The following is a 24788-nucleotide window of genomic DNA, read 5'->3' on the forward strand; positions in this document are numbered from 1 at the left end:
ATGGTATATGAAAGTGTATATAGACTGCGTGTGCGAAAAAACTCACTTGAGGAATACAGCCTTTCGAGATGTGTTTTGTAAACTTCCATAGAGTTTTACACCAGAAATTATGCAGAGTGAAAAGTTTGATCTGACAGATATCACAGTGAAACTTTTCTTACATTAAGATACTGATTTTTTGTACTACATATTTTCCTCATTATTACAGTATAATATTAGTACAGCTAATATTATGCTAAATATGCTAATTTGGATAAATGTCGAAATCTGAATTAAAAACTCCTGCATGTCAAATTGTACTTAAAGACATCAGACTCTTAATTACGACTGATTTTTGTTTCGTCAAGATCCGTGCTTTATCAGAAATTAGTGGAAAAAATAATAATCTGCACAAAACTTTAACAGGGTCTTTTCAGGGCTAAGACCCATCCTCAATCTTCATTTCGGGGAAATCTCTTTTGTTGTTTTTGTGCAATATTGCTGACAATCCAATAAACAAATAGACCCGGGTGAGAAACACAATTTCCTTGGTGGCGTTGATAAACAGACGTCCGCTCATCTCTTCTTCAGTGAACCGGAGACTACTGATCATGTACCCTTTGACCCCGCCTGCAGACAGGCATGATTGAGGCCTACTATCTTCTGCAACACCACTGAGAATGAATCACAGATTCTACTAATAGCACTGCTTGAAACAAACGGCATGCGATTTATTTGCTCTCTCAAGAGGCGTCTGATCTCCTCAAGGGAGCAGAACAGTATCGACAGGCTCTTGAGAAGACACTGAAGTTGGGCTGTGAGCCTGCTCTTGTTATGATGGTGTTTGTTTATCGAAGCACTTCCAATTTTCATTTCAAAGCCACTGCCTGTCTTACATGACTATATTTAATAAAACAGGATCTGCATGGGAAGAGGAGAGCTGCTCTGACAATACAACATAACCCTGAGCGTTGTCCGCTGCTCCACCGCATTTATTAACTGTGGAGCATGTGGAATAAATTATCACCTCTCCCAGCTTCTAATAAAATGATTTCTGTGGTCATGTGTTAAAAATGTGAAGCAAATCCTTGAGATTTATGTCTCACTTGAGTGCTGTTCGTCAACCTCATTATGGGGTGACTGTATTGACAGTGTCTGTCAATCTAGTCACGTTCTTGACACCTCTCCAGTCCTCCTGTCAGAGTAAATCTGGTTGCGGCTATTATCTCATTATGTTTATCGTGACCCAGTGGGCACCGTTCATGAGCGAGCTGAGACGGCGTGATGATAATCACCACTGAGGACTGCCATAATCATTATTTACGCAATGGAAGTGGGTGGAAATCCCCTCAACTTGCATAATTTGGATCCAGTGCCAACTTGTGCGGTACTCAGAGATGCTATTTGCTGACTAGATAAACTCTGAGGGGGGAAAAGAGGAATCATCTAGAATTGTTTCCGATTTTGCAGCCGGAGCCATGAGCTGCTTAATTTCCCGAGCTCGAGCTCAAACTATGTTGTGGCCCTCAAACCTGTATGGCAGTAATTACAGCCAGACAAAGGACCAAGATTTACTGGAGCATGACACCATAAATTTCAAAACTGTTAATTAAATTCTGCTGTGCTAAATATCTTAGCTGCCAGCATCAGTCACGCCTTTTAATGCCCATGTGGTTTAAATTTGATCTTTCCTTTTTTTTTCCTTTTACTCCTCGGAAAGCTTTCTCATGACGCAAGCCAGTTGTTGTGGCGACTCTTGACCTCTTCCTCCCTCCTCTTTCTCTCTTATTTGCCCTGCTGTTGCTCCCTGTGTGACCCCCGCCAACATGTGGGTGAGACCACGGAGTAATGAATTGGTTTCATATGAGAGCCAGAGCATAAGCAGAGCAAAGAAATTCATTAGTCTGGTTTTATGTGCTCCCCTGGGCACTATGGACACACACATTCTCACACACACACACACACACACAGGTGAGATGGAGAGTGAATGGGAAGTGCAACGAGTGTTTCAGGGCTTCATTTAAGGACAAAAACTGAAAATCAAATCTCCCTGTTGGCTTTATAGAAACAACCGAACTGCACCAAGTCTCATTATAGTAAATTATAGTTCTATATCTCAGCTGGCAGGTACACCTCTGTGGTCACTAGAGGGCTATCAAAGCCAGCACTAGTGTGAGACGGTGCTGCACTTAATAGTCAGGTGCACCGAGCTGATTGTGCACAGGCTTCTCATTTCTGGTGTTTACAGTGTGTGTGCGTGTGTGTGTGTGTGTGTGTGTGAGTGCAGTAACGTGTTATGTGATATTACAACCATGTTCAGTTTTATCACCTACAGAGGAGGTGGGTCACAAAGTGTTAGGCGGGTCAGTGGTGGAATTGTTCAGATGGATTACCGAAGAAGAGGTGGGCAGCCAATACTGCAGTCCCATAATGATAATAATGATAATTAATTGCTACAGAGTAATACCCCAATAACTGTGATTTGAGGATGTTATAGTTGATAATGAGTTACTGGAAAACAGGCGGGGTGATACTATATTAATGAATCATTAAGTAATCATGAGATACTAACACTTCACAAATACAAATTGAGGAATTACTCATTAACAATTCATTAACTATCAAGGCATTTCTGATTCATTCCTTACTCACAACTCCCATAGTTGTCTACCTTATTATAGAGTGTTACCAATAATAACAACCATAATAATAATAATAATAATAATAATAATAAGAAGAAGAAGAAGAAGAAGAAGAAGAAGAAGAAGAAGAAGAAGAAGAACAACAACAACAACAACAACAACAACAACAACAATAACAACAACAACAACAACAAGACAGCTTATCTCTATAGCAAATCTCGCATTTTATAGAAAAATAAACCAAAATGAGATGCAGTAATATCAGGGAATACAAGAGCTATAAAAGAAATAGTAGTAAAGACATAGAGCGATAAAAACAAACTGTGTAAGAGCAACACTGAAACCTCTGAATAAACATTATCCAAACGCCTGTCTGTACAGGTGTGTTCTCAAAAGCTTTTTAAATTGAGGTGCCAACTCAGCTAATCTGATATTTAAGGGGGAGTGTGTTCCATTACTTTGAGGCTGGAAGCATAAAAGCATGATCCCCCTTTCATTTTAAACCTGCACTGTAGAGCTGTTAGCAACATGTGAATCTCTGATCTGAAGGGTTTTGAAGCAGGATAAGGGGTTAGGAGTTCTGAAATGTAATCTGCAGCCAGACTATGTAGGGATTTAAAAGTAATCAGCAAAACCTTAAAAAATGAATTCTGTAATAGGTAGCCAGTGTGAGTCAACCAGGTGTATAAGTGTTTCCAGCTAAAGGCACTTTAAGTTTCAAAAGCAAAAGCACTTGTACATCTGTAAAATGTCCCCTGTGACTGAAATGACATTATTAAAGTGTTAATGATGATGTGAAAATGCAAAGGCAGCAATTTACTGTCGCAGCTGGGTGAAGTGGAGCTGCTTTAAAGTGAGTCAGGCAGTTTTATCCAGAGTGTCCCTAAATAAATCATGGTTAGATGATAATTGTGAGGGGAAAGAAGAAAAAAACAAAGTTCTGTTGCACATATTTGTATTTATCTTTTTGGACCAATTTTGTGAACTACTGGATAATTTGGTCTGAGTTTGCCTGCTATGTTTTTTTATACATCTTACTCTGTTGAGTGTTTAGTGACAAACCAAAACACTCAAGTAAAGTACAAATACCTTAAACTTGGACTCAAGTATAATGTTTTCCACTGCTGATGAGGGTTGATTTCTGTCTTAAACACAAATTTCAGATCAGCCTGCATGCAGTCGCTCTCAGACAGGCAGTCATCAGAGTTTCTCTCTTGTTTGGACAATTTCCTTCTCCTTGCATCTTGGAAGTAGTTGTGGTAGAAATCCCTGTTCTGCTAGAGTCACACACTTTTCACTTATATTCAGAGACCACACACGGTCAAACACACTCTGATTTACAGCTCAGGCAGTTGTCCCTCCAGGCAACGTCCCAGGGCTCCGGCGGCGCTGTGGGGGGGGTGACGAGGCCTCGGCCCCGAAGATTGGATGTCCTCTTCAGCTTCTTATGATGCTGGTCTCGACTACCATCACCTGCAAGGGTGGAAAGTAACTGAGTACATTTACTCAGTTGTTTTACGCAAATACAATTTCGAGGTGCTCGAATAATTCCATTTTACGCCCTTTGCTTCTCAGGCTGAAATACAGTACATTTTCTTTCATTTGCTTTGATTAACATGTCATGAGCTCATAAAATACAATGTTCTGTTGAGGTTTGAATCTTTCTGACTAATGACACCTTTCAAAAAACTGTCCAGTTGGGGCCCCCTCTTTGTTAAGCAGTTTGACGAAAGGCAGATTTCTCCTCTATACTTCTCTTTAATCTAAATAAAGGTTCAGTGAACACAAAGGTAGAATTATACGTAATATCTTTCTTCCCAACTCCATTAATCATCTCACAACTACTTAGATTTCCATGTGACCCTGTGGAGGGGCTTGGCACTGGGACTGTGAACCACTAAATTAAACTACTGAACAGTTTATAAAGTCGTCGCCAGCTCTACCTCGGCCAGCTACAGCAGTATAATACTTTTTATATTATGAAGGGTCAACAATTATCAAATATTGTCTCATAATATATCACCCACATTTTACTTTGAAACTTTAAACACATTTTGCTGATGATGATTCTGTACTTCTGCACTGGTACTTTTACATATTTACAGTATTGTAAAAAGTACTCTAAAGTTGTTCTTACTTGTAAATGTAAAGACATCATGTTCAAACATGACTTTGATAAAAGTGAAAGTTACTCTAGTACTTGAGTGAAAGTGTTAAAGTATCTGATAGCGACTGATGATTGGGAGTAACAACTAACTAAAGGTATCAAATGAATGCAGTGGAGTAAAAGTACAATATTCAGCCTGTTGAGTGTATTAATATTTTATTAATATATTAGTATTAGTATTAAAAAACAAAAAAGGCAATAATGAAGTATAAGCAGGCCTCCCATAAAATTGTGCTTAATTTTATTACTTGAGTTAATTGTAACATTCCATCTTTCTTCCTCCTGCACTGATTCGTCAAGGCCACTTGTGAACTTTTGAATGAGGTATTTGATGGTGCAGTGCTCCACTGAAAGCACAAGTCTGATTAAAAATTCCCCTCAAGCCAAATGTGTGGACTGCAAAAAATACACTAATCTGTACTGGATGCTCTGAAAGCTGAGCACAATGGGGGAGAAAATCCGACCGCTGGCGTCTCTTTTCTTCAGGTGATCAGCGATCGGTAAACTGTCTCAGCAGTGTGTCAGCGCAAGGTAAACTCAGACACAGCGTTTGCCACAGTGAGCATTCAGCACCGTGTGTACAGAGCAGCTTTCTCCCATTTTCCTCCTGCAGTGGGTCACAATATGGCAGCTGGGTTTGTTTGTTCAGAGGACTTGTTGTCTGAGTGAGGAAAAGGGCCCTCTATCTGTTTGACATGGAGCTCTCCAACAGCACAAACTCAGAGGGATGAGGTGTTTTAAAGCTTTAATTCGAGTGATCTGCGTTCTAACTGTTGCACCCATGTGCTGAATGTGTGTGTGTGCTGGTGCATGAATGAGACCTCTTTAGTCGCCGCCTTGTGTGTTTGTCTGTGACCCTGTTTGTGAGTCAGAGCCCATGTGTCAATAGGTATTTTTAGCACCACCTCTCACTGCATTGCAATGGCACTCATTCGCACCCCTCTGAGTCTCTCCCCCTCTGCCATCCTCCTCACCCGTCCGACCAACCGCCCGCCCCGTCCTCAGCGCCTTCCAATCCGCCGCAGCATTCACTCTCACTGGAAGGAGCCAGCAACAGTCTGCCTGAAAAGTTTGACAAAAGGGAGGGAGTGGAGACGGGAGGCAGATCAGACCTCGGGCATGGCGTCCAAGATTACTCCACTGCACTAGCTGAGTTTTGTTTCTCCCTTGAGCTTCGGCCAATTTGAATATTAATTAAAATAATTAAAGGGTAGCTATAACTATAAGCCCTTTACATGCAGACACAGGCCCTGGGAACATGGCATGGCTGTGTTAAGGCAGCGATCAGCCAAGTTTAAACTACTGTTTGAGCTAAAGACCAGGGGTGTGGAAGGGCTGAACATGTAATTGGTAAAGACAGTAGGGTGGAGGGCCAGACAAAGAAGATCAGAGCGCATCGGATGAACAACTCCCATAGCTCTATTGTTAGCAGCGCGGAGAGCTCGGGGAAGAAAAAGGGAGGCCATTCATTCAGTGGCTGGCACAGACAGGTGAGGAGAGGAGGGAGGGAAGGGGTGAGGGAAAAAGGGAAGTAAAATCCTCGAGGGGCTGGAGAGACAGTTTGAACAGAAGGCGACAGTTGTAGAGGAGCCTCCCAAATGCCATAGCAGAGGCTGCAGTCCTCCACACTGTCAGATGTGTGTGTGTGTGTGTGTGTACAAATGAATAGCAGGGGATTTCTGAGGGGGGAGAGAAACCTGACTCTCAAAAGAGTGTGCACCCCCCCACCCCCCCCACATCCAGCCATGAGGAAGACGAGGCACAAGTGCGCTGCTACAGCTGAGAGGGTCTCCAGGGACTCCTGACTGTGTGAGGGGTCATCTGGAATCCCAACCCCCCCCCTCACCCCTCGCTCCCCACATTCCCCTGACAACACTGAGCTCATCACACTTCACACACATCCAGCTGCGTGATCACACGGACACTCGAGGCAGGATGGGATTTGTCCAGCAGATACTTTTATCTGTGCGAGAGAGGCTGCACGGTGTCGGCCAGACAAATTAATCGGTTACAGCGAGTACTTTCTTGTGGCTAGAAGCGCCGTTTGGTTACAAGAGAGCATAGAAGGCGATCAGAAAGAGGGAAGTTTCTTCCTCGAGATCACTGAGAACACCAAATCCAAACACGAGTCCTCTTTTGACTGAGTGATAACACTTCAAACGTCTGAGTCAGCAATTTAAGCGAAGAACACAATACACTTTTTACAAAATGTTTTTATCATCAAAAACTTCTCGGATGTTAAATCGTTTTTCACACTTTTTATATAGAAATACCAAAACAGATGCAGAAAAAAACAACTAATACATCACATAAACACATTGCAACTGATCTGCCCACTAGTTTGGCACACTCCAACAGTGGTGGAAGAAATACTCTGATGTTTTTACGAAAGTAAAAGATGTGATACCACAGTAGAAGCATACTTTTATGTTTGTTTACTCTGGCAGCTCCTTTGGCCTGAAGATGAGGATGGTGAAACAAAGCAAGTGTTGTTTTCATGCTTCTGTACAAACAGACTTCAGAGCAGCTTCTCACCTCAGGCTATGAGACCGCTCTGCTCTCCCTCAGCAATCCACCGTGACGAATAGTTTTAATTTCATGACTTATCCAACCCAGATAAGTTGGACTTCAGCCCTGTGACGGAACTATTTTATTCATACAGAAATAGCCAGCCTTCACGCTGAGAGTCTCATTTGCTTATGTAGGTCATAAAGGGGGATCAGTATAATACCGAGACTGCTTCGTAATGAGTTAAAGGCTCTTTGTAGTGCGCTTAATTGAAAGTTGTGATAGTTAAAAATACACCCTTTGAAAGTAAAAGTCCTGCACTGAAAACTTTACATGAGTTAAAGTAGTGAAAGAGTTTGGCATCTACATAAATTAAAAGTATAAAAGTAAACACTCATTATGCATTAATGAGTTAATCACTTTAAAGTTGCACTACGTAACTTTTCATAGGGGCTTCTGTACTTAAACGTGTGTATTTTTTTTAAAACGCATTTTTAATCTTTCTTTTATTGGTACTTTTACTTATATAATAATAATCTAGGTGCGTCTTTATCTGCTGATCTGTCAAAGCCACTAAAAATATGCAAATTTGAATGAAGTACACTTCTTATATGAGTAAATAAGTAAGTAAATATACTTAGTTTCATTACACCAATGATTGCCATACGATTTGTGCAGCCATTCATGACTCCCTGATGATGTATCCTAATTACTTTTGGTGATCCCTCGACTTTTGACATTTTCCTGGTTGACATTTGTATTTCTGTGTGAGAATTCTGTCGCGGACTACATTCATGTTCCCCTCGAGGTGAATTACACTGTGACGTCTTCATGATCTCTGACTTTTTCTTTTACAAAATCATCACATCAGAATCTTAATTTGTCCAGTACTTTAATTGCTAATATTTAATGATCGGCTACCTGCTAAATAAATGAAATTCCCACCAACTTTCACTGTAGCTCAATATAGGCATGACAGTGTGATTACTTAGTTACTTACATTTTCTTTGGGTTGCTTGTATTACACAAGTTTAGATATTGTGTTGCTTATTAAGCTGAGTGGTAAAATGTATTTTTCAGAGGAAATGAGTCCACATATTTGTTTTGGACTGTTAGAATAATACAGTCATTATTTCAGCATCCTGTCTCACACTTAGCTCTTATTTGATCTGTATGTTTACATATCTCCTTGCCTGAGTGTATATATATTATTTATTGCCTGCCATTGTTTCAGGAGGGACCAGTGTATGTGGAGCAGTGCTGTGAACCCCGAGAGAGTGCAGTTTGGTGTCCACGGTCTTGCTGCGTTGATTGAAAAGATTAAAGAAAGATAAACAAAGAAAATAATTGTAGCCAGCTCAGTGCCCACAGCCCTGAGAGACCAGAGAACGCTACCAAACCGAGCTCCAAGCAACGCTGTGCCAGCCACACGGCCACACAGAGCGTGACAGAAGACTCTTAATCTAGCTACGAGAACATATCAACAATCTTGCATCCAGAAATAGAAATACACAACAGGGAACAAACAGAAGCGACGGAAAGACAGAGAGCTCTGCGGAAAGTGAGAGGAGCTGACACGACCGTTTTCCTCCCCGAACACCTAAAAAGAGCGCTCCAGGGCGGTGACGCACACCCTCACCCCCAATCAGGTACCTCCCCCTGGGGCAGACAGTGACCCTGCGACCCCCTGACACCTCCACCACCCCCAGATCCTCCTCGGGGGCCAATCAGATCTGACCTGGCCCAGGGCCTGTGACTGATACTGACAGCACGGACACGTTACAGTAAACAGACATTAGAGGCGAGCACAGGGGTGGATGTGAAGTTGTACATTTACTCAGGCGCACATATGCACACTCTCGCCTACGTTTGAACCAAACCTGGACCTGAGGTCACACACGCATGACAAAAACAAAAAACGAAGGCACTCTGTGGCAAGCGGAGCTGCGGGGCTCTCTGGGGGTTTTATCTGACATCTCAAATCTGAGACATTTTATTGCTTTGGGGTATTCCCAGTGAAAAAAGACAGTGGCTGAGAGGTTTCAGGGGGTAGTATGCCTGGTATGTGGTTTTACGCTGGTTCCCAACATACTGCAAGCCTCGCATTCTGCAACTGATCTGTGTTGTCTGAATCCTGCAGCCCTGCACAGCTGTCAGGCCCTGACAGGGGGTGGACAGGCTGCCTGTGAGAGTGTGTGTGTGTGTGTGTGTGTGTGTGTGTGTGTGGGTTAGTGTGTGTGTGTGCTTTGTCTCATACCTTCGAGTTGAACACTTCCCATTTCTAATTCAGTTGTTTGTGTTTTTTTTACTTAAGCGAGGTCAGAGAAGTGATAAATTCAAGCTGCACATTCAAAATGACAAGGCAATAGATCATCTGTCATCCCCCCTGGATGGAAATAGTAATTTTCAGCCGAATGCAGTAGCCTTTATTAAAAAGTAAAGTGTTTATTTAAAGTTTTAAAACCCTTCTCTCTCAGTTGAAAACCCCCCTTTCTTCTTCTTCTTTTTTTTTGACAGTTCATTGATGTTTTGTGCAACTTATTCTCTTTCCTCTTTATCTTTTCACTTTTTTTTTTTTTTTAATCTATCTCACCAGGTGCTTTCTTGTCTTCGCTGACTCATAAGTGCAATATAACTTGAACTTCTCTCTTCCCCTGTGTTAGTCTCTCTCTCTCCAAGTGAATTCCTCACAGGATCAGACCTGCTTTTTATGCTCCACTGGTTTCCTCTCAAAGCGAGAATGAGTGGCGAGGGAGGAGGGAGAGAAGGGGGGGTTTTAGTGACAACAAACCAAAACTCTGCGGAGAAACGGAGCATGTTTTGGGGAAAAAAAGGGGGGGCGAAAAAAAATATGAAAAAAGCATCAGGGCAAAGAGAGAAAGTGTGACACATAAAGAATAGGGGAGAGGAGGCACGGGGTAGAAGGGAAATAATACAGAAAAAGGTCATTATTTCTGCCAGGGGATTTGCAGTTGCCCAGACAACGAACAAAGCAGAGCCAGTTGGACGATGTGCACAAAAGAAAAGGCTGAAAGGAGAAAGTGAAAAGCCTCTGGAGAGTGAGGGAACAAGAACTGAGAATTACTGTGCTCATCAGCAGGATCATTTCTGGGAATCGGCGAACATTTTGCCGGCGAACGTCGTGGATAGTAACTCAAATCTCTACAGTCATCATCCCGTTAATTTCACCTCAACTTCGTCACCTCGTTTTTCCATTTGTTAGGCGTGATTGGAAAACAAAGTTTGGAGAGGAAAGCCTCCGTGAAACAGACTCCAGTGAGCCAGAAAACATGAATAAATCATGGTCATAGAAATAAACTCTGCCCGTGAGGTTATTTTTTTAGGTGGCAGATCGGACGAGGGAAGCTTAACCATTAAACACAAAGAGAGGCGAGTGTTTTGGTTCGGTCTGAGCACTGAATTAAAAAGTGGTGAGGGAGAAGGTCAATGATATGCAGAGAAAATGAGTTTGGGCCAGATGAAAGTGCAGCTGAAGTCTTTACAAAACACACAGATTGATGGAGGGAAGGTGAGGCGGGGAGGCAGGGAAGCGGAGGGTGACGGGGGTCCGAATGGAGCCGCAACTCGAAATTGAGAGTTGAAATCTGCTGAGAATTAATCGACAAACAGAAAATGTTTTTTTTGTTCAGTGCTTCGTTTGAAGCTTGTGCAGCTTTTACATGCTTTTATTTTTTTTTTATTACAGGTGAGTAGTAACAGTATCAGAATCCATTTTTAAGCAACCCTCCCAGCTCTGGTATCATTATAATTATAAGAGCTTCTTATACCTGTGGGGAGTTTGATCCTTAGCGATGCATCATATTTTGTAAACTGAACTATAATCTGAAAGCTAACAGTAACTAAAAGTGTACAGCACTTGAGTGAATGTCCTTTTAAAAACAGTATGGCAGGAATTTATCACTTTCCTGAGTTTGTTTCAGTCAGAAATTGTTGACTTATTAACAACAGCCTCTCATTTCAAAACACTTTTGAGGTCACACACACATACACACACACAAGAGAGCATGAGGCCAAAGAGAGCCTCAGTGTTCCTCTACCTTGTTTATTGAAGGTGGAGCTCAGACTCTGTTAAATGACCTTTATTGTCCCTCGCTGCTGATTGAGCGCCAGCTAAAGTTTCCCTCCTCTCAGGCAGTCAGGCAAGTACCAACACATACTGTAACTTTTTCGCAGCCCTCTTTTAAACTCTCCCCGTGTCTGCCTGGTGCCATGTTCGATGTGATTCCGCATAAACATACACACATGTGGCTCCATTAAAACATGAATTCCCATCTCAGTCCAGCTTTCGCCTCAGGGTCCCATATCAACAACTCTCCTGGTTCCTGCAGCTCCATCTCTGTCTTTTACTGCAAACCCTTCAATCTGGGTCATTATAGCCCCGGGGCAGTAATGGTATACAGTTACACCACCAATACTCTGTAATAAAGTTTCCTGTAGAGCTAAATACCACGGCAGAGTGTTGTGGGCCGACGTGACATGGCTCAGGACTGATGCAGAGAGCAGAGAGAGAGAGCAGATGATTTAAAAAGTGTACAAGTTCTCATTTAGAAGAAAGAAATAAAAACACCAGAGCACATTCTCCTCACATGCAAAGGGTTAACAAGGTGAAGGCAGGTCTGCGTGCAGCTGTATCACATGTCATATTCCCCAAATCTCAGCCTTGCTGTAACAAAGAAACTCCCATGGCCCCTGAAGGCTCCACATTGCATCTCATTCTACAGTGTTGATAAGCTCACAGGCTCCCGCCCACGTGGGGCTCTGATTGGACGAAGCGCGTGCTGGAATATTCAATCAGACACCTTGCTCGCGGCTGTGATTGGACGCAGCCGGTGCAGTTATGTAAATGAGCACCTGGTGGCGCCTGCCGGCCCCGGCTGTGGAGCCCGGACTGAGGCTGGAGCAGCGCAGCCGGGGCTGACATTCACATTGAGAGAGGGGCCGGAGCGCACGGACCCCGGACGGTCTGCCGATATCTTAAATATCCCCCCCCCTCACCTCACTGTAGACTAGTTTCTACAGCTTCTTCATCCCGAGAGCGTGAGAGAGAAAGAGTCCCGTAAATTCTGCAGAAACTCGGATAAATTCGTTGTTTGCTGCGTTTTGACGAGAGGTCGCTCACTTCGTGCGCAACAACTCCTCCGGAGCTCCGTTTGGATTATTCAGCGGACGTTGTTGTTTTGGTTTGGTTTTTTTTCGGGGACAAAACACATCTTCACTCGTCCCACACACCCACACACACACACACACACACACACACACACACACACACACACACACACTCCGTCTCAAAGTTTGGACTGCTGTCAAAGCGAACTTCTCCGCGTATTTTAGGTAAGTGAGACTCCTTTAACTCCTTTAAATCGTCCGCGCGTTCTCCGCTCCATAATAAGCGGCTATAATAATATTGCAGCGGATATTTCCAGCTGTCTGTCTCAGTGTATATCTGTGTGTGTGTGTGTGTGTGTGTGTCTGCTTCTCACTCTGTGACTTGGCGTCTATAAGTCTCGCTGTGAGGCGGGCACGGCGGCTCTGGACGCTGGCCACGGGCTGCTGGGAAGCGCATGAGAGGTGTAGAGTCGCTCCCCGGGTCTGTGTCTGTCTGTCTGTCTGTCTGTCTGTCTGTCTCGTGTGGCAGAAACATCGTGGCATTTAACAACTACGTAGCTGACATACTCTGACAGTGAACATCATGGTCTGGGCTCGCTGCAAACTGTTCAGCATCCTGCTAAATGTGGGTCCTTGGCGGCAGGGGGGAACATTCGGAGTCCTGATCTGTGCGCGTCATCTGTGCGTTTGGTCTCATTCACCGTCTGTGAAGCTCATTCTGTCAACTCAGTCACAAAACACATAAGTTAAACCAAAGTGAGTAAAAGCACAGCAGCAGCAGCAGCAGCAGATGATACATGGGTCTGCAAAGTGTCCCACTGTTCAGGATGACCTCAGCGCATCCAGGTGGGGGCCATCACACCCACCATTAACCCGGTGACCTCACAGCAGCGCAGGTGACCTCCCACAGGACCGCCAGCTCTGGTTTCCCTCACCTCTGGCCCTTCAAGGAGTTGGTTCTCCTTCGAGAGCTAATCAGTCCAGAACCTGAGCTCATCACAGGTCGGCCTGCCTGGCACTGGAAACAAGAGGCTGTGTTGATTTTCAGACTCTGAGGAGAGACGCTGCCAAAAAAAAAAAAAAAAAGTTTTGGACTTTGAAGTGAATACACATTTTGTGTTTTTCATGATTCAGGAGAAAAAAGGGTGGGGGTGGGGAGAGCAAATCAATCATGTGTGTAATAAATGATTCACTTTCTCTTTCACGGCGCTGAAATCAAGAAAGAAAAAAAAAGTTATGCCAAGAAACTGCATATTTCAGCGTTCTGTCTGTTTGTGTAAGAAACCGGAGGAGAGAGTGGAGAATGTGGGCGTGATTGCATGTGTTTCTGTTGCCAGCTTGTTGCTTGTGTGTTTGTGCACTCCTCTGTGTGCTCGCCGTGAGGTGGAGGTAGCCTGATGGAGGAGTTAATAATGGGCTTTGGTGGATGTGCAGAGCAGCAGGCGGTCACCTTTCCCACCGCGGGGGAGAATGGTGAATGTGGGTAGTTTTTTGGCGAGAGGACTGAGCACGCTGTCCAGAGGAGGTGTTGCTTTGTTAGACTGCTGGAGGAGGAGGGGGAGGAGGTGAGGGTGAGGGATGGTGAGGAGGGAGGGAGGTTTGCTATTTGCCAATAGATAGGGAAGCAATAAAAGGCACTTTTCTCTCTCCTCATCCCTCCCTCTCTGCCTCTGTAGCAAAGGCAGGGGCATAAAGCGAGGAGGAGCCCTGAGCGTGGCTACACAATCCCTCACAACAAGCACAGGTCTGCTGGATCCCTGTGTAATGGGCATCTGGCTGCAAACTCTCCCACAACGTCCCACGAGAGCCATTGGCCCTGCATAGCTGCTTTTTTATCAGCAGTGCGGTCCAGCAGAGGAGACGCGGAACATATTAAATAGTTGGAAAGACCAATTATGTGAGTATAATTATTGTGCACGCACACACTCAAGGAAAGAGTTTTTCTTTGATTAGTTTTTTTGTCTTGGCGGGATTGGGAGAAAATGGTGTTAATTGCGTAATATGATTTGTGAAGAAGTGTGCACAGATCTGTCAGTCGGATATCTAATGGTTGTCTTTTGTTTTGTTTCCAGTCTTTGGGGGTTTTTTGGCATTTTTTTTATGTAGGAACAAGAGGAAGTGACTGCAATTTTGCATTATTGATGTTGTTTTGCCACTGAAGACACACAGATGTGCAACCTTGGGCGAGCTTGCACGCAGACACACACACACACACACACAAGAACTAATTTGTCTTGTCTGGTTTGTCTCCTCTGGTTGATCATTGACCTCAGTCTGTTGTCCTCTATCCGGGCCATTGTCTGGTTGGCAGTCAGGCTTTGTGACTTTGTCTTTCTGGTTGTTGACCAACCTGAAAAGACTTCCAGCAGGTGGACACACATTCTGAATCTGAAGACAGATCCTGCACAATAGCCTGATTTCATGATTTGCACAGTTGCCTGATCTTGATGGCGATGTGACTAATGTGGCAAGTGAACCACATGAAAAAAGAACAATGACCACCAGGGTGTTTCAGTCCAAAGGAGCCGTCTGTTATGTGACTTTTCTCATGGTGGTCATGTATTAGGCACCGAATTCTGTGTTTTCTAGTAATTGGCTCCCAACTGACTGAGCGGGAACCTCAAGGCCAGCGGAAGAACTCATTTAAGTCCAAAGACATGACACGGCTCCTCGCCTCCCATCTCTGCAGTGTCGCTCTAATGGGAAATGAAGCCAATTGAAGGCAGGACTGCACTGTCCACCGCTTTCTTAAACCAATTTACCCTCGAGTCTAGACAGCCGGACTTTTCAATTGCATTGACCGTATGTGTGGTCACATGCAGAGCGAGCTCGACGAGACTGTCAGAGAAACAAATTCATCGAATAATGGCTGGTGGTACTTCAAAGCGTGGTTCGGGATGTGCTGGCGCTTTAGTTGTCAGTGAGTTCTCACATCTCTTATTTGATTTCCTCCATCTCCAAAGTCCTACCTTCTTCCAGATTCACCCACCCCACCACTCCAGCATGCCTTCATCTCCCCTGTTCCGCCATCCAGGCTATCTTTGATCCCCTAATTGATCATTCAGGCAATCTGTCTCTCTCTCTTTACATCTAACATGGAACACACATTTCTCCCTCTTCATCCTCTCTCTCTCCATTCCCTTTGAAGCGGCACTAGATGTTTCATTTATTCAGCTCCCCCCCTCCCTCCTCCTGCTTATCCATCTCATCTTCACCCTCCCTTCTGCTATCGTCCCTGTGGTCTCCTCATTTATTGGTTTGCTCTCCCCATCGAGCGTGCCCTGGTTAGATAACAACGCTGCCGCTTGGTCGTAAGCAAACTGGGGTCATATTTTGGTGACTGAGGTTTCCTCAAAGATAGTTTGTCACAATTTTTTATATCGGCTTATCTCAGGCTTGTAAAACCTGCCGAAATGCCTCTGCATACGTCCGAAAAGTGAGCTTTTAACTATTTTGCAGATGCTAACGCATATATATGATAGAATCAGTAACTATCTCCAAGTGGCAAAGAAGGTTTTTACAACACAGAAACACAGAAATTTCAACACCTCTCCAGTGCATAATTCCTGAACTTAATGCATGTTTTATGACTCAGAAATAATAAGAGACTCTGACTGAGTGAGTTCACTCCTGTAACACTGTCAGACTTGGATGGACTTTTTTTTTTTTTTAACAGGATCAAAATAGAAGTAGCAGAGGCAGATTTTGTCTTTGTTATTTCACATATTGTTCTCTATCCATTGTTAACCTGGTGCCTTTGCAGTAGAATATGTCTGATAAAATGTTGCACGTGGCCCTGGTGAAGGTGCAGAGGAGAAGAATAAGAAAAAAATCATGGCTACTACAGCGACAGGCTCATGGGGCTTTCCCTTTCTTTTCCTGTTTCTCTCTCTCTGTTCAATTTAGCTTAACAGCTGGTCAGAAATGATTTATCTCAGTGATCAGTCACCACCACTTATCTGTAATCAGCTGGCCAAGATGCCACTGACAAGGGCTGTCTAGTGCCAGTGGCACCTCATTGAGGAGAGCCGCGGATGCTAACTGGTCTTAAGACCACCAAAGTACTGCCCTAGCTGACTTGTTATCAGGGTTAATTCTAATAAATAACTTTTCTGTCTAATCTAGGCTCACTCCACACAATTACAACCTAACAGCATCTCACAAATGAGCAAAAACTGAATATACAATAATAAAAAGCTTATAATAATCAACCATCCTTAAACCTCATCCTCCATGTTTCTCTGGCAAGTCATGAACCAAAGTTTCAATTTTTCCAGCTCTTATTCTGACTTAGTCTTGTTGCCTACCACGCACTCAGATCTTTTGCATTTTCAAACTTGTAGTATTCAGTCAACAGCGCTTCAAGTGATTCCGCTTGAGGCAGTTTATCAGACTTCATTTAGCGCCTACCGGAGCAGCAAAAGGCTCCGTACACCTTTTCTCACAGATGCGGTTCTACTTCACAACACCTGTAAACACACTTTGATGTGTAAAGTTGGTCGAGCTCCATCTTAAATCATATGATGTTGAGTAAATAATCAGCTTGCTGCTGCAGAAACAAACTCATGAATCACGTTGAGCCGCTTTACTCATCGAGCCGACAACTGGCAGCTGAGGTCGCCTCTGAAAGCAGTAGACGAACCTGATGAAAGATGGAAACTCTCCCGAACTTGAAAAGCCAGCGTGCTCTCTGTTCTCTCCTTTTTGCCCCTTCTGTCTTCTGTTTTTTTTCCCTCTCTGTTCAGTTCCTCTCACCGTGGCGGTGTTCTCGCCTGAGCTGCTAGCACACATCGTGCCTCTCTTTGCTCAGTTATGCCAGTAATAATTACTAATGCCCTCTGGCAAAGAAAGTGCTTTTGAAATCCTTGTCGGAACACGGAAGAAAACTGTGCTCTGCATTAAAGGTGAGCCTCTTCTTTAACACTTCTTCTTTGTATGATGATTTTAGTTGTAACCGTTCGCACCGAGTGAGGCGGGCCCAGCTGCCTTTCCCTCCCAGGGGTTTGGAGGGGCACATTAGCATCAGGAAACTGTTGTGTGATATGTAATTTAGCTCTTTTTAGGAGGCTTTTTTCTGCTGAGAGGGAGGACGAGGAGGAGGACTGTGAGTGTGATAGAGGTATCAGCCTGTGCCTGAGGCTTTTAGCAGAGATGAAAGTGTGTGTGCGCGTGTGTGTGTGTGTGTGTGTGTGTGAGAGAGAGTGTGACTGGAGTTTTTAGCAAAGCCACAGACGCAATTTTTTGGATCCTAATCTGCTTTTGTACGAGAGTGTTTCTTTGTTTGCCTACTGTAGAAGCTCAACATTAAACAGCTCAAAGACGTCTGAAAATCTCCTCTCTGTCTGCTCAGCTGTCGTTCATTAGGAGTGAGAAGAAGACATCTGTGAGAGGGCTGCCGACTGTTTTTCTCACTTTGACTCGAAACGCTGAGTCTCGCTGAACTCGTTCCCGTTTGACCTGATCTCTCTGCGCTTCGGTTTCTCTCCAGGCCATCACTCCTTCTTTCCCCACCTCCCTCCATCCCCTCTTTCTCCGTCTGCTCCTTCTCGCTGTTTCAATAGCTGCTCGCTGGATGAATAATTGCCCCCCCCATCCTGCGGGCAAACAGTTGCTTTTGCCGCACGCTCGCTCACACTGTCATCCTGAGTGTCTTCGTTCGATTACTGGAGGGACTTTTCCTCAGCCGTGGCACTCTTCTGTCTGTCCGTCTGCACCTTCGTCTCTGACCGTTTTCTCTCCACCCTTTTGAGAGAGTCGCACGGTGCTGCCACATGCCTGTCGCTTATCCTTTCACCCCATCCTCCCCTCTGCCTCTCACTTGTTCTCTGGCAGGTGGCACCGAGTCTGTGCAAATTGAATTCAGGGAATCGGGGCTGCGGCTTGCCATCACACTGCAGCCCTGAAATGGCCTCACCGCCGAACTGGATCCACACACACTCGGCTGCCACGCTGTCGTATTAACATGCAAAATGCTCCCACATATCTGCTAGATTCTCATTAGGATTTTCACACCCACGCTTCAACTGAGGTCAAACTCAGTACTGAACCTCCCTCAGTGTGGTGGGGAGGGTTCGTTCTCATGCGGCAGGTGACTCAGGTTCACTTCTAGTTGAGGGGAGAAAAGGGCTCTCATTAAATTACTTTCGCTAGAATGTGAAATGGCACTCCCCTCATTCCAGATGCGTGAAACCGACAGAAAAGAGCTGAGAACAGTCAAACTGCATGCACGGACTTGTGCAAAAAGTTTCAGCCCTGAGAACCAAAACAGTACTTGAGTTGTTAGGTGCTGTGAGCCGAAACCAGTTTTGCAGACAAACTATTAAACTCTGATGCGTTATTTTTTTTTCTTCTTCTGCGTGCACTGAGACGAGACCTCACTCTCTGGTTCACATGATGCAGCTAATGAACAGTCGACTCAATATAGACCCTGTTGATTGCCAGAGGTGCTAAAAAACAGGATAACAAGCGCAGTGTAATCTCTGTGTTTGCGCTCAGTTCTTGGCATATTTCAGCTCTCACACAACATCTTCATTTGTTGTATTATTTATTGTTGTGGCACATATGGTGAAGGCAATCTGCTCTGTGTGTTGTTACTGTTAATGTATCGGATCTGGCTGATTTCCTTTTAATATCCTCTGCAGGATGTTATTGGAGCACAGTGTTTTGGTATAGTTATAATTTAAAGAAATGGTCCAGACAAAGTATTATTATATTACTTTATTGTAGGCACAAATTTTGGATCTACTTGGTTGCGATTCTTTGATTTGTAGTTCTTCTATAATGATGTAATAAAATGAAATGTAAACCTTTTCACTTTCCACAAGCTTTGGAAAAAAACACTGTGCAGAAAAAAAACGACCTCCAGCACAGAGAAGCGCAAAGGGACAGGGAAGTCTGAATGCAACCTTGTAGTTGCCATTTTCAGTTTCATTCAGATGATCTGTACTCAGCAGAAGTTTTTGGTGAGTGTGTGTTTGGAGCCGACGCTTAAGTCCCCTTGAACTGTGAAATCAGCTGCTGTAGTTGCTTGTGAAGTTCCCAGACTTGCCACTCGAACACCTGTTTGCTGCGGGCAGAGAGCTCCGGGGACATAATGTCTAATAGAGAGAGACTCTGTTGGGAAATCTGAAGTTTACAAGGAATGTTTCCACTAGCAGCTTTTCTTGCGCCTGTCAAACCTAAAAGTAGAGGACTTCTCTGAGGATTGGTGAACCTCTCCCCTCCCAGGCGTGTAGAAAAACCCACAGTGGCCAATACCATTGGGGAAAATGCCAAAGGCCCTCTTCAGAGTGGGAGTTTGGTTTGTCCTTTCTAGGCTACTATAGAAACATGGCGGTGCAACATGGTGGACTCCGTAGAAGAGAACCTACTCTGTAGGTATAAATGGCTTATTCGTAGGGAACAAAAACACAATTGTCAGTTTCAGGTGATTATACACTAATAAAAACATTATCATGAATTTCGTATACCTTTCATTCCAATACGTCTCTCTGAATCCTAAACGCTTGACCTTTTGTCTGCACAACTGTTTGATAAATCAGCTGCAAAAAACTGACATTAAAGGTGCACTACAGTAGTTTTGGGGGATAACGTTAAAGATCTTCATCTTTATGTTTTCGAACTGACCTTAAAGGACAAAACAATCACATACTGTTTTGCTTTGTTTATATTTGGCAGACCCTGCCACCTTTCTAGCTTCACATAGTGTTTTGGGGACCTTATTGTCCTCTGAGAACAGTGTGTTTATTCAGTTATAGAAAACTACATAATTCATATGTTGTATGATTACCTCATTAATATTGTACATATAAAGATTGTGAGATTAGGTTTCAGAGCACCTTTAACAGAAAAAAGCAACACAAGTAACACAGCATCAACATTTCTCATCAGCAGGTTCTGGATAATCCTTAACTCTCTTCAGAAAACCAATTAGACACATTTGGTGGTTTGACTTGGTTTATTAAGGCCAGACCCCGAGGCTTTGTGCATTCATTATTTTGTATCACTTGCTAATTAAGCCGGTAGAATGCTGCTAATCAGTTAAAACCAGGAGCTAGCACATGAGCAATCGTTGGTGCCAATGTTTCAGAATTGACAATTCTGATAAAGATACATTGGGTGATTTTTTTATTTATGAAAAAAATACATAAACATATATTTTTGAAAGGGATCCCATGAAAAAATGGGTTTATACTGATTTGTAACCACAATGTGTCCTGATCAGAACATTTTACTGCTGAAAAAGGAACTTTTTTGCTGCTTCCAGCCAACCAAAAATATGTCTTTGGAATTTCTTTACTCGAGGTTCTTCTTTCCTCATTATTACTTAAAGCAACATTATGTAGAAATTGGCAATTTGTTTGGTTTGGCGCCCCCTATAAGTAATGAGTGTCTTGAATACAAATCCCGGGTCTATAACAGTTTGTCAGATGTAATGTAGGTGCTAACTACGATTGAAACTCATTACAGCATAACAGTGTTATGTGTTGTATGTTGGAGTAAACATGTATGTGACGCTGTGATTCTGCCCTCTCACTTAAGTTACACAGAGCAGAAACAAGTGATGGAGACAACAGGCATCCGATTACAGCACACTTTACCATCAAAATGGCTCTGAAGCTGTTATTTTAAGGTGTTCATTTTCATGTTGCGGACTGCTGGCTGATTTAATCTGTCAAGCTCTTCCAGGAACCACTGAACAGTATCTCCCACCAACACATGAACCATTAAACCTCCTCCCCGCTGGTGAGAGAAACAGACGACTGTCCACCTCCAACAGACTCCTAAACGACTAGCTTATTAAATTGTGTCTGGCGTGGTGCAACCTTGTGACTTTAAAAGCATTACAGTCTTGGATATATTGGAATACTGAGCGCTTCTGTATATTTTAGATTTTAAACTGTTGTATCGGGCCATCTCCACAAATCTACTCTAATGTTTCTTGACACCTGAATGCCAGAACAAAACGGTAAGGAATACCGGCTACCACCTTGGTGTGATGCTGTGTCCTTACACAATACAAATATTTTCGCGTCGCTGCTCTTGATGGGGGCATTCTTCATTTGCCAGACCAACCTGAGGTGATCAGTCACCGTTTGTCTCTGTCTGCCATGCAGATATGCTGAGCAGTGCTGCAACTCTCTATGAGCTGAAGGGCCAAGCAGACCTGTGGCCTAGTATAAATGGAAAAGATGGATATGTCACTCTTCAGATATGATTGATTTCAGCTTCGTGTAGCCACATGCTAATAATCCCAGCTACGTGCATTCACCCTCTGCTCGTGGGTCACAGCACTGCCATGAGGAAGGTGGGATTCGAGCTGTGTATTTTTCGGGTGAAGGCTGAGCTGTCTTAATGAGTCATGTGATGTTCAGCACAACTAAACTATTCCTGGAAACATTTTTTTTTTTCCCTCTTACAATCCTCTTACCATGCTTATCTTTAATGTTTCATCGTGATTCACCTGCTCCTTCAGCCAACCATCAGTCACGTGCTCCACTTTCTCTTTGCCTTGTTGCTGCTGTTTAATTTGTTTCACTGATTCTGCCATTGACTCTGTTGCTGTCTTCTCCCTCAACTCTCATTACCTTGTTTAAGTGAGTCATCCATTCCTCCGTCCAGCTTCCTCCACCTCGGGTAAAACTCAATAGAATCAGATGCCACAGCCCTGACTTTCACTTCCTTGTATAGATGAACATCATGACACACAGCTGTAAAATTTGATGACCAGTGCATGACCAATAGTAGGATCTAACAGCAGACTTTTCTCCTGCTTCCTGACACATATTGGATCTTCTGTAGACGTTAGAGTAGGTAATTATTCAAAGCACACTGGCTATATTTTCACTTCTAAGAGCAACTGTCTCCTAAGCTGAGCAAGGGGGATTATGTGTTTGGTTTCCTCGGCTCTCAGGGTGAAGGAAATGTTACACTAAGTGGTATTTTAATATTTAACCAAAGTAAGCTCAGGGAAATTCTTTCAAGATGAAAAAAAGGAATCCAACAGACAGATTTGTGTAGCCAAACAACTTAACGCCTGCCTGCCCTTGGAGTGGGTTTTCAGTGAAAAATAAGAAAGCAGAAGCCCCGCAGTGACAGAAACATGTCTGTTTTCCTGAAAAGCATCAAATGACCTTGTTTCTGTGGCTGGGCACAGTCACTCCTCAAAGCGTTGTGAAGATTTAAGATTAATTCCCACTATCTCCTCTCCAGGAGTCGGAAGGCAGCGGTGCATGCGGCTTCACCTCGCCAGCTTCCTCACACGCTAACGGAAATCCAAAACAAAGAGCTCACTGCTTTCTGTTTCCCTGTGGCCATTAGTCATGTCTAAGTGAGGCAGAGTGTTACTCTATCCGGCTGTGATTAGAGACTTCACAAGTTGAGGTCTGCGTATGGGCAAGAAAGCAGCAACGCATTTGATGCCACATTTGTGATGTTATTTACCGAACAAACATTTTTCTTACACCTGAGAAACAACGTTTGGATATTACTCTTGGCCGGATTGCGATTTCAGTGATAATTTGTAAAAGGCACTTTACTTGAAATGAGTTAGTTTCTGACTTTTAATTATTGCATACATATGTCATGAGGCTCGGCTGTTGAAATTGTAAAGAATGTGGTCTACACATGGATTATGATTGATTACCTCTCCTAGGTTTCAAGTGTCTGCATGTCATTTTTATATTCTGACACAGACTAAAGTAATGATTGTCTGGAATGAAGGCAATCACAATTAAAGTTATGATATACATTTGGAAAAAATCCTCAGCAGTGATGTCACGCTTACACAATTACTGGACTGAAGCATCCAAGACCACCTGAGCAGCCCTTCAGGTCACTACTGACGTTTGGAAAGGCTTCATTATACAACTGGAAAGAATAACGAATGCAATCATTCTGTTCCAACACGAGGGACTCGCTAGAAAAGACGCTAACCGGTGCCAAGGCAGTCCCGCCAGTTTTTCTCTGCAGCGATCTAATTATAGTGACTCTGGCAAGCTATCTTTAATGATGCAATGCATGCTAACTTAAAAAAAAAGTTCTGTATGCCTCCCTGCTCTTGACTCTGTCGCTCTCTTGTCAGCCGTGTTTTTGTTGTAGCAACAGCAGCTGCTCATAAGTATTCATTAGCCCTGCTTATGGATTAGCCGAGACAAAATGTGAGAGTGTAGATTGGGCTTCATGCTGCGCTGCCTCCTCCAGAACACAGCGGGCCCTTCTCGCCTCTCTCTCAGCTCTAACCACAGCTGTTCAACACCACTTGACTCTTTCCAACAACAATGTTCTCGGATGGCTGTGGCGGCTTTTGTTCCTGCTCGGAGAAAACATTTGTCCGACTGGATCTCTCTCTCTCTTGTTTATTATGTCTTCGTCTCTCTGTGGCGCGTTGGATACAAGGTTGTCCCCCCCTTCATTTTTACGAAACGGCGATGAGACGCTGTCAAACATAATGTTTTCGGACACCGGTTGTTGTGGTGATTTTCAACCCCAGTCATCAAATTCTCAGCTCTGACAAACAGCTTCAGTCCATTAAGCCTCATATTTCAGCGTATTGTCATCTGGCATACTCGCACATATACTTACTCATCCAGACCACTCAGCTGTTTTTTTTTTTTTTGAAGAAAAGGGACATCAGCCTCTCTTTGTCTCTCTGTTTTTCACTCCAATTCGAACACATGCATCGTGTATCGGATGCGTTGTGTCTCCCGTTCAGGACAGCTGCACTGGCGTTTCTATCCCTGAGATCTCCTCTATGCCCGCATACACGCCCCAGCTCGCACCCATGCATACACACACCAGCGAGGCCATAAGTCACTCTCTCTGGACCACCTCCCCCCCACCCCCTCCCAAACACACACACACATGTACCCATGTCATCGCTGCTCTTGTTCCATCGTCTCCGCCCTGTTGCGCCTGAGCTAACTCTGCTATTCACTCTGCTTCCATACATTCCCCCTCGACGACTCCCCTCACCCGCCCTCCAGTTTTCTGTCACTACAGCTGTGTGTCAGCTGTCGGCCTGTCCCAGTCTAGTCAGAGATGAAGCCGAAACACAGAGGGTCTACAGGGAAGACAGCCCGGCCTCTCTGTCTCTCCCAGCTGTCACTCCCACTTCAGACTTCCACTTATCAGGAGGTTTGTTTGCTCCCTCTTGCTCCACCACTGGCAGTCTTACTCGACACGTTTGAAAGTAAAATGCGCACATGGGGATGGAGCAATGAAACATGCTTATTATTTCTATATGATGCTGTCAAAAAAACGCTCAGAGCACTGTGCACTGGGGTCGTTCCAGCACTGACGCCACCCCTGAAATGCTGTATCGCAGTACCTCTCAAGCGTTTTCCACCTTGCACCGCCTCAGAAGA

General features: G+C 43.9%; 1 protein-coding gene across 6 annotated transcripts in view; it reads left to right on the forward strand.

Moving 5' to 3' along the window:
* The first annotated feature begins 12205 nt into the window (after positions 1-12205).
* The window catches only part of ddr1 (discoidin domain receptor tyrosine kinase 1), a 46320-nt gene continuing 33737 nt past the window's right edge, over positions 12206-24788 (forward strand). For 2 of the 6 annotated variants that reach the window (XM_037074870.1, XM_037074876.1), the window contains exon 1: positions 14141-14320. In XM_037074870.1, coding sequence (XP_036930765.1) covers positions 14319-14320 — 2 coding nt within the window. In that variant the 5' untranslated portion in view covers positions 14141-14318. Of the gene's footprint in view, positions 12649-14139; positions 14321-17308; positions 17328-24788 lie in introns of those variants that run through there. The other 4 variants (XM_037074873.1, XM_037074871.1, XM_037074874.1 and 1 more) reach the window with 4 other exon arrangements.

The sequence above is a fragment of the Acanthopagrus latus genome, chromosome 17, assembly GCF_904848185.1.
Source record: "Acanthopagrus latus isolate v.2019 chromosome 17, fAcaLat1.1, whole genome shotgun sequence".
NCBI lineage: Eukaryota > Metazoa > Chordata > Actinopteri > Spariformes > Sparidae > Acanthopagrus > Acanthopagrus latus.